Source organism: Quercus lobata, chromosome 1 (genome assembly GCF_001633185.2).
Source record: "Quercus lobata isolate SW786 chromosome 1, ValleyOak3.0 Primary Assembly, whole genome shotgun sequence".
Classification (NCBI taxonomy): domain Eukaryota; kingdom Viridiplantae; phylum Streptophyta; class Magnoliopsida; order Fagales; family Fagaceae; genus Quercus; species Quercus lobata.
This window is the reverse complement of record NC_044904.1, coordinates 27,011,181-27,024,675: the sequence shown is the minus strand read 5'-3', so window position 1 is coordinate 27,024,675 and position 13,495 is coordinate 27,011,181. Positions and strand designations below refer to the sequence as shown.

The following is a 13,495-nucleotide window of genomic DNA, read 5'->3' as shown; positions in this document are numbered from 1 at the left end:
AATGTTGTCAAACACTTTTTAAATTGTATATAATTTTCATCCTCCCAATTATAGTTGTTAAGCTTTAGTTGGAATACAAATGTTTTTCCAATGAGCTTCTCTATTTCATTTGGTAGGGTGGAATTTGCATTCATCTGATAAAATATTAAATGTTGTGAGAGACCGCGCCTCCAGTCTGTTTTTATAATGTTGGGCCAAACCCACGTGAATGGGTGGAGTTGTGTTATTGCCTCTCAAAATGGAGGTTCGACTAGTTATATTTTCCCCTTTAGATTAAGGGTTTTACAATGGAGTCGCCACTTATTTAATTATTGGGATAAATAAAAAAAAACCAAAATTTAAAAATTCATCATTTTATTAATTTTCAATTGAATTTACATTGGTAATAGGAAAATTATATGGCTTTGGTCCTAGATACAATCTAAGATAAAGTACATAGCTTTGTTTCCTATTTATAATCTAGAAATTTAAAATTACAAGGATAAACATTGGTCTATCAACCTTTAATCTAAGTTCGGAGGCTATGTTACAAGGTGGGAAGATATTAGGCACCCACCTTACCCGGTGAAACTGGTCTTCAAAACTATAGTGGCCAACGTTCATATCATATCATTCAATATGTCAATCAATTTGCATGTTGAATTTAATGTGTGTGCATGTGATGAACCCTAATTCAATTTATTAAGCATTGCATTTGAAATTAAAAAAAAAATTCTAGTGAATGTGTGTGTATGATGATATCCTAGATTCAAGGATTTGAAAGAATTATGAAACAAACATGTTTTTTATATTTTTGATGTGAATTTAAGATCAAAACTAGTACTTATGCATGAACATGTGATGAACAACTAAGAACTTATGCATGAACATGTGATGAACAACTAAGAACATGTGAAGAACACAAAAGAACATTTAAGAACATTCAAACATATTCAAGAGGATTTAAATAATTACTATCATAATTTAATCCTAAATTTTCATCATGGCAACACAAAAAACAAGTTAGGGAAAGAGATTATACCTTCATACAATATTCATACGATGGAAGAGGAAACTCTTGGTAGAGGTCCTAAAGGTGGAGGAAAAGAAGAGTTAGGAGAGGAAGAGTGAGTCTCACTCAATACCTTGAGTCTTAGGAAGATCAAGATATGACAAGACTACTCAACTTCACTAGAACTCAAGAAAGGAGAAGAGAGAAGGTTTTTTGTGTCTTGGAATGAAGGAGTGGAGGGGTTATATAGTAGTGGTAGAGGAAATATGAATGGAATGCCATTTAATGAGGGTTAACAAAGAATCATGAACCTAGACCTCATTTTAGCCTTTGGGGAAATCTGGTGCATTAAATGTGAAGATTGATGAGAGTGAGGAGCAAGCAAAGTTCGGTTTTTCCGTAGTTGCTGTAACAGCCTGTAGAGCCAATTTCGAAAAATCATATTTGACTCAATTCTAATCGGAATTGTCTCATTATTGTGCTCAAATTAAAACCCTAGATATCTAGTTTCTGGGAAACTTAACCTCATTCACAGATTCAAAATATTCTGAGAGATATCAATGAAATGGTGAGCAAAGGTCATTTGTTAGAAAATGGTTTCAACACAATTAACATTAATAGGTCCCAAATTAGCTCCCAATTAACATTAAATGGCTCCAATCACTCCCATTTCAAACTTAATTGGTTCCAAATTTACTCTAATTAAAAGATAATTGCACAAATTACTCATTGAATAATTAATATTTAACTATCTAGTTAATTAGGTGTGTGCAACCCTATCATAAAATGTAGTCCTAATCAATCAAATTATGACACTGTAGGAGGCAAAAATTTGTCAAGCCAATTACAAAATGGCACATCAAAGTTTAGTGGCAAATTCGAAATTAATGTCATTAAATTAATTTAATTAGATAATGACATGTGTCATCCAAATTGGCATCACATTGGCATATCAAAATTTGCCATGTGCCATTTGGCTCACAAGATAAAGATAAATTTTCTATTCAAAATTGGTAGATAATTATCTTTATTAAATAAATTAAATAGAGATAATTATTTATCTTTGCTGATTATTATCTTTATCAAAATATGATCTTTATCAAAATAGATAAATAGAGATAATTATCTCTAAGAAGAATTTGGACCAATCAAAAGTCTGCTACATACTTTCAAGCACATCAATTCATAGTGGAACTTATCATCTGAAATCACTATAAATAAAGAACATCCCCACTCATTTTCAACACCAAGTTTTCAAGAGGCCTAAGCTCTAGAGAAATTCCGACTCAAGAAACTTTGAAGAACTTGAAGAATCTTTGCAGAACTTGAAGAACATTCGAAGGGCTTGAAGAACTTGAAGGACAATAAATCTCTAATAAGCTCGAAACTAGAGATTTATTGTGAAGACCGATCAATCCATCTTCCAATTAAAGTCAAGAAGATTCTTGTTCGAGTCAAATTCAATGAAGATAGAATCAGAGAGTATTTTTTTGTAAAATAATTGAAATAGAGATTGTACTCATTATACATCAATACAAATTTATATTTGCAAACCTATTTCTTTTCAATTGTTTGATTTTCTACAATTGAGAAAAATTTGTGTTTACAGACACATCATCGGTCTCAAATTGATTATACTTATAACCAATTGAAATCAATTGTTCATAATCACATATAGTCGGACTCAATTTGTGATAGTGCATCTCAACCATTCAAACTTGATTTGATGATAACTTTCAATCTGATAGTCTGATTAGGGCTCATGACTAGTCGATTACAACATCAAGATCATTTTGGTGAAATGAGATTAAAAATCTAATGACTAGAATCCAGATGCATATTTCCAAGGTAAAATTACCCTTTTACCCTTCATGTGAGGTTAAATACGGGTTGCAAAATAGGGTGTCAACAAATGTAATTTTGTATATTCTTTTCAAATTAAATGAAAGATAATATATATTAATTGTATGGTCTTACAGTTGCATATTTGTTTGATAGTTCTCTTGCTGTTGTGTGAAGTAATTTTTCAGCTTCCTTGTCAAACAAAATAAATACAGCACGCTCTGTTCCATCATCAACGTTGAGTTGAATTCTATACTTGCATGTATAAATATATAATTTGTTTAATTTTTGTTTGATAAATATATATTTTTTTGTTTTATGTTTACATATATTGAATGATTCTAAAATTGGTAATTTATATTTTACTTGGAATTGGAAAATTAGAGTTACTTTTGCAATGGCTGCACCAAAAATCATTTTCAGATTTAACTTTTTTGTTGCACTTTGTGCATCCGATATAGTACCATCCAAAGTTTTTTTTTCAATATTTTCAATTGTTGCAAGGCAAGTGAAGACATTTTCCTACAATATAAAAAGGAAAAAATAAATGTATTTAGTGTTAAGCTTATTGAGAACTAAATATATTATTGGTCTAACGTTATTGGGAAAAAAATGTTGATTACCTGATCATCTGACGTCCATTCCAAAGATGTTATTTGCTTGATTGTTCTTCTATTTTGTGTGATTCTTTTTTCAACTAATATTTCTTGCTTGAATTGTAGAGGAATGCCTTCAATTTCAGTCTTTTCCACATTTCTTTGATGGTAGAAGATTTAAATCAAAACATAGCAGATAATTATTTGATATGAAGATTGTATTGTACGAAATAGAAGTATCAAGATTATTTTTAAAATAATAAATTAGAATAAAAGTTTGGTATGGAAAATCTAAATACCTATCAATCAATGTTGCAGTTTTAGGTATTTCTAAATTGATGTACACTTTTGTTGCACTTGTAGATGACAAATAGTGTTCCCCTGTATTTAATAAAAATATGTTAATTATGTAAAATAAAAGATATGTTTAAAAGAAGTTATTACCTCTAAATGTTTTCACAATAGTAGATGTCACTATTATGACAAAGGGTCCTGGATTGTTGGTGTAAAAATTGTCCTCAATTTCATTTGATGTTGGTCCCTAGAGAGTAATTCTTATTTTGATTTCTCTGTGACAAACAAATATGTAAGTGATAAAGAGTTTGAAGTAGTATTATGCAATGAATCCATATGTACGTGCTAAAGCATACTCTAGATTTATGATATCTATATTTCTCATTGGGACCATAGATCCTTGAACATGAGCATTTTCTAGTGGTCCAACACCAACTATTTTTCCAATGATGTCTGCAGCAAATAAAGATGATTAAGTAATTTGAAACATAATTATTTGAAAATAAATTTGACACTTTTTAGGCTACCTGTCAATTGTTTGTTATTGTCAAAGTGATCCACAATTGTTCGGTAATCAACAAAGTCAAATTTATGCTGAGAGATAGTAATTTCAGCCTCTTTTAGCTCCTCAATAACTGTTGTGCGTAGAAAGTTTATTTCCTTGTCTTTACTTATAGGCCGATAGCTATCTTTTTCCTTGTAAGTATCTACTTGAAAATTGGATAGTGAATATAATTGTCCTTCTCGTAGTTGTGCCTGAAACTTCTTAACATTGTTTTTTTGAATTGTTGCATGTATTGTGTCATCCTGGTACTTAAAAAAGTAAATGAGACCTGAGATATTTCCAAATAAACCAAGGTAAAATAAAATAGTTTTTTTGGATGTAAAATTATAGCACTATTATAATATACTTGAAACAATAATATTATCCAACTGAGATTCAAGCTACCTAAATATCAAAGAAAATTCATCTCAACATGAATGCCCCCCTCCCCAACCTTTCCAAATGAGAAAAAAAAAAAAGAAAAAGAAAAAGAAAAGGAATTTCAACTTTAGTAGCAAAATTTGGATCTACCAAACCTAGGTGTCTAAAAATTCCAAAAGTCTGACCTCAAATGAAAGAAACTCACAATCTTAATTCAAAATTTATTAATATTTATGTAAGGTGATAGATTTCTTTTTTTCCCCCCTAAAAAAATCAAGTCCAAAACTTGATTTAAATTAAAGCCATAAGCGTTAACTTTCATTCACTTCACTATATTGGGCTTCCATGCTCAATTTTATCGGTTTAATAAAATTTCTCCCGAATTCACCATATACTTGTATTTAGTCTAAAATACAATAGAAACTCACATACTTGACATCCAATGACTCCCTAAATCCGGCCATACCCACTCTTAACAACCACTCAAACTCCAGTATACCACTATCAAACTACTTCCCTCAGTCATGGAATATAACCAATTGAGAGAGAAGAAAACTCACCTTTAAATCCCCTTGGAATGGATGAGACGTGCCACCAACACTTTATACTTCACTACCTCAAAGTCTTACATTCTTCCACTAAGCCACAACACATTAAAAAAATGAGACCTGAGATATTTCCAAATAAACCAATGTAAAATAAAATAGTTTTTTTGGCAGTAAAATTATAGCACTATTGAAACGACATTCAGGCAATATCACAAACACATCAATGGCATGCCAAGAATGCTCATCTAATATAAACACAAACAAACGAAAAAAAAAAAGGGTCTCATATTAATATAAATAGAGCATAAAAGTTTTGCACCAAAAAAAAAAAGAATTGAGATGTAGAGATACCTCAACCAAAGCAGGGAGGTTCTGTCACTATTTATAAACCGTGTCGAAAGGAATAAAGGGAGGAAGGAAATCAGATAGGCAGCCGTTACTGAGAAACGGTAGAGTAGGTAAGTGGGTAGCTTTGAAACTCTCTGTTTTCTCACGCAATACCTGAAGGCTTCAACGTTTTTTTTTTTTTTTTTCCCCTCTACGTTACATACTTCAAACTCTCTCTCTACTCATGTTTCTATTTGGTCCGACAAAACGCTAAACGCTTCCCCCCCCCCCCCCCTTTTTTTTTTTCTTCCAAACCGGCTTGAACGTGTTGAAACCCTATTTTGCAACCCGTATTTAACCTCACATGGAGGGTAAAAGGGTAATTTCACATTGGAAATATGCATCTTGATTTTGGTCATTAGATCCTTAATTTCATTTCACCAAAATGATTTTGATATTGTAACGATCAAATCGACTGGTCATGAGCCCTAATCGGACCATTAGATTGAAAGTTATCATCTAATCAAGTTTTAATGGCTGAGATCCACTATTACAAATTGAGTCCGACTATATGTGATTATGAACAATTGATTTCAATTGGTTATAAATATAATCAATTTGAGATCAATGATGTGTCATAATTTGATTGGTTAGGACTACATTTTATGGTAGAGTTGCACACACCTAATTAACTAGATAGTTAAACATTAATTATTCAATGAGTAATTTGTGCAATTATCTTTTAATTAGAGTAAATTTAGAACAAATTAAGTCTAAAATGGGAGTGATTGGAGCCATTTAGTGTTAATTGGGAGCTAATTTGGGGACCTATTAATGTTAATTGTGTTGAAATTATTTTTTAACAAATGACCTCTGCTCACCATTTCATCGATATCTCTCAGAATATTTTGAATCTGTGAATGAGGTTAATTTTCCCAGAAACTAGACATCCGGGGCTTCAATTTGAGCATAAGAATGAGACGATTCCGATCATAATTGAGGCAGATATGATTTTTCAAAGTTGGCTTTACAAACTGTTACAGCAACTATAGGAAAAACGAACTTTGCTTGCTCTTCACTCTCATCAATCTCCACATTTAATGCACCAGATTTTCCCAAAGGCTAAAATGAGGTCTAGGTTCATGATTCCTTGTCAACCCTCATTAAATGTCCTTCCATTCATATTTCCTCCACCACTACTATATAAACTCCCCCTCTCCTTCATTCCAAAGACACAAAAAATCCCTCTCTTTTCTCTTCTCTTGAGTTCTAGTGAAATTGAGTAGTCTTGTTATATCTTAGTCTTCCTGAGACTCAAGGTATTGAGTGAGACTCACTCTCCCTCTCCTAGCTCTTCTTTTCCTCCACCCTTAGGACCTCCATCAAGAATCCCCTCCTCCATTATATGGATCTTGCATGAAGGTATAATCTCCTTCCCTAACTGTTTGTTTATATTGCCATGATGAGAATTTAAGATTAAAGCATGATAATTCCCTTAAATATGTTTGGATGTTCTTATGTGTTCTTCACATGTTTTTAGTTGTTCATCACATGTTCATGCATATCACTAGATTTAATCTTAAATTCACATCAAAAATATGAAAAACATGTTAGTAATTCTTTCAAATCCTTGAATCTAGGTTATCACTATCCACACACATTCACTAGAGTTTATTTTTCAATCCAAATGCCATGCTTAATAAATTGAATTAGGGTTTATTACATGCACACACATTAAATTCAACATACAAATTGATTGACATATTGGATGATGTGATATGAATGTTGGCTACCATAGTCTAGAAGACCGGTTTCATCGGGCAAGATAGGTGCCTAACACCTTCCCATCTTGTAACATAGCCTCCGAGCTTAGATCAAGGGTTAGTAGATCAAATACTTATCCATGTAATTTTTGATTTTTAGATTGTAACTAGGAAACAAAACCATATACTTTATCTTAGATTGTATCTAGGACCAAAGCCATGTAATTTTCTTATGATCAATGTAAATTCAATTTCAAATTAATAAAATGAGAAATTTTTCATTCATGGTTTTTTTATTTTTCCAATAATTAAATAAGTGGCGACTCCATTGTAAAACCCTTAATCTAAAGGGGGAAATATAACTAGTCGAACCTCTATTTTGAGAGGCAATAACACGACTCCACCCATTCACGTGAGTTTGGCCCAACATCCTATAAAAAATGGGCCGAGGGCGCGGTCTCTCACAGAACGTTTGATATTTTTAATTTCTTTTTCCTTTAAATTGAATTGAAAAGGCCTTGGGTCGGGCTTGATAGTGGAACTAAATAAATAAGAGGTGAGTTGGATTAATTATACAAATTTATTATAGGGTGATAGTGGGAATAAATAAATAAGTAGCGGGCTGCATTTATAGGACTGAGATTTATAGGGCTAAAAATTGTAAAAACCATTTTAAAATTGAAGGAAAAATTATATATTTGTTTTTAAAAAAAATGATGTGGCAGCTGATGTGTTGCAACGTGAGAGCAGTAGCATTAAACGCTACGCTTCAGCTTTTAGTAATATATTGATTGATGATGATTTATTATGATTGGTAATTGAATGGTTGTATTGTGATAATTGAGATACTTGTTGCTAGGACTTAGCAAGAAAAGAGCTACTAGTTGAAAGTAATTTAAAGTACAGGTCATCAAGGAAACGACTGTTGGTTAGAGGCTTCAGAGGAAAAATGAAAATCATTGATGCAACAGTAAGTGTTAAGAAACAGTTCTTCTGGTACATTGATAATAGTTCACTTTCTTTTGTTCACCCAATTTTATTCAATTTTACATATTATCTAATAAAAACAATACAAAGAGTGAGATGTTTGAAGGTGACCTCCAATAGTGTTGCATGCATAAGAAAATGAAGCAGACCATATATACAATAGCGCTTCAATTCAACCACCAGAGTAACCCATCATTGGAGAGTCCCCAATGTCTTTTTATATGTGTACCATTTTGCAATGACGAGAAAAACTCCCAAATTCAGCACACTCAGCACGGCCAAGAGCCAAAAGAAGTAATCGACATGACCATAATTTAAATTGTCCGGTATCCATCCAAGCTTCCCATGCCTAGTACTCACTTTGGTAACAATGGTTACAAGTAGAGTGCTCAAGTAGTTCCCTAGTGCCACAGTGGTTAGTGAGAGAGCAGAGCACAAGCTCCTTGTGGCATCAGGTGCTTGCTCATAAAAAAACTCCAACTGCCCAATGAATGTGAAAACTTCTGCACACCCTATGAGGAAATACTGAGGAACTTGCCAGAAGATGGACATAGGAATGTGCTCAAGTGTGTAGTAGTTGTGTTTTCTAACAGTCTTGAGTCTTTCAAGTTCCAAAATTGTTGCAGATACCATGGCAAAGATGGATATGATGAGGCCAATGCCCATCCTCTGGAGTTGAGTTAGGCCATTTTTGTGACCAGTGAATTTTCTAGCTACTGGGACAATGATTCGATCATAGACTGGGACCCAAAAAAGGACACTAAGTGTGTCGAATATTGAAAGAGATGCTGGTGGGATCTCGAAGTTAGAGGGACCAACGTGAATATCCATGGTGTTGCCTTGCAACACAAATAAAGTGCCCATCTGACCATAGACAGTGGCAAAGACGATACCCGTGGCCCATATAGGAAGCAATCGTATAATGGCTTTCAGCTCCTCAACTTGGGTAACTGTGCAAAGTCTCCATGGGTCTACTGCAACCTTTATGTAATCTGTTGGTACCTTCACGGCTGCCTTGTCAAAGAACCTAAAGAATACAATATTATGTAAGGATTCATATAAGTCAGGGAAATAGGGGATGCTATAAAAAATGAAAACGGAACCCACCCAAGAAATGGAAAAAAGACTGTCTTACATTTACACACAAGCATTATGGGGTATTCTAGTTTGATCTGTAATATGGACTTGAAATCCTTAAGTTTCGATTCTCACAGCAATGGGATTGTTGTTGGAATTTTGAAGCATTAACTGATTACATTCTAGACATTGAACTGGGGGATTCCTATACTTTTCTTTTTCCTTACTTTCTGTTTGCTTTTGAAGTGAGAATGAAAATTTACCGTTCTTCATTAAGAGATGTTACTTTATTCAGCTAAAGAATTAAGATTAGAAAAATCCCGACAAACTAGAGGGGCAGGCTGATTTTGCTCCTAAAGTACGCCAACCCTGTTGGATGGGAGGTCCTTACCCCAGGACAAAGCTATGAAGGTGAGGAAAACTGATTTCGAACTTCTTGCATATTGACTCTCATTGGTAAGCTAAGCTTTTTACTTTAGAAACATACTTGAAATCTTTTGTGCGCTCAAGCTTTCGGCTTCCTCTAATAGCAGATTCTGCATCAGCAGTCTCATACAAAACAACAGACTTGTCAGCAGGTACTTCAACCCGGTATTTTCTAATGGATGCTACCACCACCTGACACATTCGTGTCAGAGCGCTACCCCCAGGTTTCTGGTTCCTATACAACCTTGTACCTGAAAAGAAGCTCACTACAGCAATTGCCATGGTCACTGCTGGGATGCCAAAGCCCCATCCCCAACCTACATTGTCTTGTATCCAGACCAACAAGGAAGAAGCAATGAGAGCACCAACATTGATTGAAAAATAGAACCAATTGAAGAAAGACGATTTGTGTTTCTTCTCATCCTCATCGGAATCATCAAATTGATCTGCTCCATATGATGAGACGCAAGGTTTAATCCCACCAGTGCCAAGTGCAATCACGTAAAGTGCTAGAAAACACACTGCACTTTGTGTAACTGTTGCATGGCAATCTTCTTTTCCAGAACACGTTGGCTTTAGGCCAGGGACTGATGCTGACAGTGTCAAAAGTGTCATCCCCTAGGTAAAATTGAAAACGATTTCATCATTTAATGAGCAAGAAACTCGAAGATAAAATGCTCTGAAAACTTGGGTCAGTTTTTTTGAGAATCTGAATTATATATGATTGTAAGCCTGGGTAGAGTTGATAAAAGAGGAATAGAATCCTCTCAATTTCAAATGAAACAGTGTACATGCAGCGTCATCAATTAAAATTTTAAATGACGAGGCATATATAAATCTATAGATTTGTAATATTAATTTGAACCATAAAATGAATCTATTTGAAAAAAGGGATATTGGAACTGAAATAGGGGAAGAAAAGATTTATTTATCTTTGTACTTTTTCCCTAGCCATTAGGATATGTTTCCTGATGAAGTGTAATTTCAAACTTGTCTATCAAGTAACACCGAAAGCAGAAATCATTCCTAATTTCAGATACCCCATAATGAATGCAGTGTTGAACTCAGTATGCACTTCACCATGATGACTCTTAAATACACATATAGGCTGCAAAGCTTAAGTTTCAAGTGAACCAAACTTACGAAAACATAGATGATGGAGAAAATGGCAATAGTCCAATATCTTCCAAGGTAGGAATCAGCAATGAAAGCGCCGATCAATGGGGTGATGTAGCATGTTCCACTCCAATTCGAGACATTTTTAGAAGCAGTAGCACTGTGCTGATGTAGTCGATTCTTAAAGTAAAGCACCAGGTTGGCGCTCATCCCGTTGTATGCCAATCTTTCGCAACATTCATTTCCTGTTGATGAAAGTTTAAACTGAAGAGCATCTTATCCAAAGCATAACTAGATTTACTAGTAGTATAAGAAGATGGATTGTAAAATATATACCAAGAATAAAGGGACAGGCCTTCCAGGTTCCAGTTTTGCTTCTATCAGCTGGATTTCCATGGTGATCTACGGTCCCATCTTTCGTGTACTTTTTATCATCTTCTCCCATGGTTTTTCAGAAACTTCTTGTGTTTGCTCACTCTTTTTAGGGGATTTACTCAAAAGCCAATCAACTCAGAACTTGAGGTTGAGCTAATAGTACACTAAATAAGAACCACAAAGTACATTAATTAGAATAATTATTATGGCATACCAGACTTGTTGCATAATTGGAACAAATATCCTACGGAGTCGATTTCATGGTTCAGACTTTTGTATTTAGATCTAACAGTGTATACTGTCATGTCATTTAATACTTTAAATGATGTGGCACTAGATATCTCTTTAGTTTTGTAATATATTTAATCTGAACTATAAAATAAAGGACAAAGTTTCTCTCCAAACTAATTTAGAAAGAAATTCTTAAAACACACACTAAAAAATTAACACATCTATATATTTTGAAAATATAATTGTTAGATTGCAAGTTCTTTATGTTATTAACATGCATGTCAAATTTCATTCAAATTAAATGCTAATTATTATTTGATCCATAAATGAATTTTTTATGTGTAATTTATGACTATAAAAGCTTGAAATTTAAATATTTGATTGATGGCATAGCTATTGATTCATTGATCGATCTTCTTGAAATTTTGCAAGGGTGAAGAATATTAATAAGCAAATGCAATCTAGTTGTGGATTTTTCAAAATTCACATCCAATAAGAAGAAAAAAGATATATATTATGAGAGTTTAAAGGGTTTCTCTCCAAATTTGTCCTAAAATAAATCCAATTCAAATGGAGCCTATTCTAAGGAGCTTTGCAAATTAACTGCTGGCAATTGGCACAGTGAAAAGCCATTATCATCCTGATTCATAGTCATATGCACAGATGAACAGGAGGACAGAAGTAAAGGAAAGAAAGTTTAGAAGTTTTTAGAATTTAGTTCAGAATATTCTCTGCTTCCTTTGGGAATTATCAAGAAGCCCCAATCAATTGTCAAGATGGATCTTAGGCTACACACAGTCTAATATATATATTTACAGTACGTAAAAGCAATGAGATAAACTGTAGATGGGATTGGAAACTACCGTAAGAAAATCACAAACTAGACACAGAAATTATACATTTGGCTTTTTCTTGAATGAATGATATGTACCAATTCATGAAACCAAAGATTACCATTTACTAATTCAAATCTCCTCCTTCCACTCAAAAGACAAAACTCACTCATTAATAAAAGGATATGAAAATACTGGGATGAGGGGCAAAGCATCAAACCTGGTACTTCACAGTTCATCCTATGTACCCGTAAAGAAAAGCAGTAGATGACTCTTATACACACCACAGACTCTGTAGTCAGAGCCACAAGATATGGAATCTGGACTGTAATAGCTACTCTCTAATGGTCAAAACCCATGATTTGAATCTTATGACTATTAGAAAGATTACGTGGAGTTTTAGACGTCGGTTTGGTTTGGTGTGTCTTGGCGGCTAGTTTAAGTCAGCGTGACCATGGGCTCACTAACGGCTTGTATGAGTGCAAAAGCTGTAAGAGATGGGTAATTATTATTATTTTTTTTTGGATAGCCAACATATAACTGGAATTCATTGATAAGGACTAAGGTCCATTGCAATTACATCATTTTGAATTTGGAGTTCAATAACAGGGGGAGTATCCTCCACCCATATATTACATTCATCAACAAACAAGGCATTCCTAGCAAGAGAGTGCGCAGCCCCATTGATATTTCTTCTGACGTGCTCAGCCCTCCAAGTTTTGAAATGGCTTAAGCACCACCGAGAACCTTCAGCAATCTTTTGGATAGCCAAAGCTGGAACAACATTCCCTTTAAGCGCTTCCATCACTAATTGAGAGTCCCCTTCCACCACAACCTCTTTCAAACCCAGGTCCCAAGCAAAAAGAATACCAATTTCAGCAGCTTTTGCTTCGGCTTCTAAAGCACCCCAAGGAAGATTTATCTTCTTACATAGTGCACCCATCATCTGGCCTTTGTCATTTCTAATTACCACACCAATTCCACAGCACCTCTGCTCCTTAAACACAGCAGCATCAACGTTTGCCTTATACATACCTTAAGGGGGAGGAGTCCAATGATGAACACGGGGGGCTGGTTGAGCTTTTTGGCTCTCAGGCAGCCATGCTACACGAAACTCTTTCACATACTTCCTTGCTTCCCTTTCAATGGTCTTTCCACTCTTAC

The 13,495-nt window shown here is 34.2% G+C and overlaps 1 protein-coding gene and 1 long non-coding RNA gene across 3 annotated transcripts; both read right to left on the bottom strand.

Moving 5' to 3' along the window:
• Positions 1-3,508: 3,508 nt before the first annotated feature.
• Positions 3,509-5,256, bottom strand: LOC115964887. The gene is made up of 3 exons (XR_004086008.1): positions 5,209-5,256; positions 3,729-3,998; positions 3,509-3,589 (listed from the first exon to the last, which is right to left on the bottom strand). It is a non-coding gene; the product is annotated as an uncharacterized LOC115964887 (long non-coding RNA).
• Positions 5,257-8,259: 3,003 nt separating this feature from the next.
• Positions 8,260-12,673, bottom strand: LOC115985262 (protein NRT1/ PTR FAMILY 8.2-like). Of its 2 annotated transcripts, none has more exons than XM_031108228.1 (5): positions 12,552-12,673; positions 11,229-11,431; positions 10,920-11,137; positions 9,838-10,394; positions 8,260-9,300 (listed from the first exon to the last, which is right to left on the bottom strand). In XM_031108228.1, exons 2-5 carry the CDS (start codon positions 11,335-11,337, stop codon positions 8,466-8,468), a joined length of 1,719 nt encoding a protein of 572 aa, XP_030964088.1. In that variant the 5' UTR covers positions 11,338-11,431; positions 12,552-12,673; the 3' UTR covers positions 8,260-8,465. The 2 variants fall into 2 exon arrangements, with proteins under 2 accessions (XP_030964088.1, XP_030964092.1); XM_031108232.1 differs by lacking the exon at positions 12,552-12,673 and adding an exon at positions 12,453-12,477.
• Between the last annotated feature and the right edge of the window lie 822 nt (positions 12,674-13,495).

What these genes read in the sequence shown, in the direction of transcription:
- LOC115985262 (XM_031108228.1), bottom strand. Translation starts at nt 11,337, where the DNA reads ATGGGAGAAGATGATAAAAAGTACACGAAAGATGGGACCGTAGATCAC. An exon ending in GGCCTGTCCCTTTATTCTTG is followed by an intron (nt 11,138 to 11,228) that starts GTATATATTTTA and finishes TTTCATCAACAG; the next exon opens with GAAATGAATGTTGCGAAAGA. An exon ending in TCTCCATCATCTATGTTTTC is followed by an intron (nt 10,395 to 10,919) that starts GTAAGTTTGGTT and finishes AATTTTACCTAG; the next exon opens with GGGATGACACTTTTGACACT.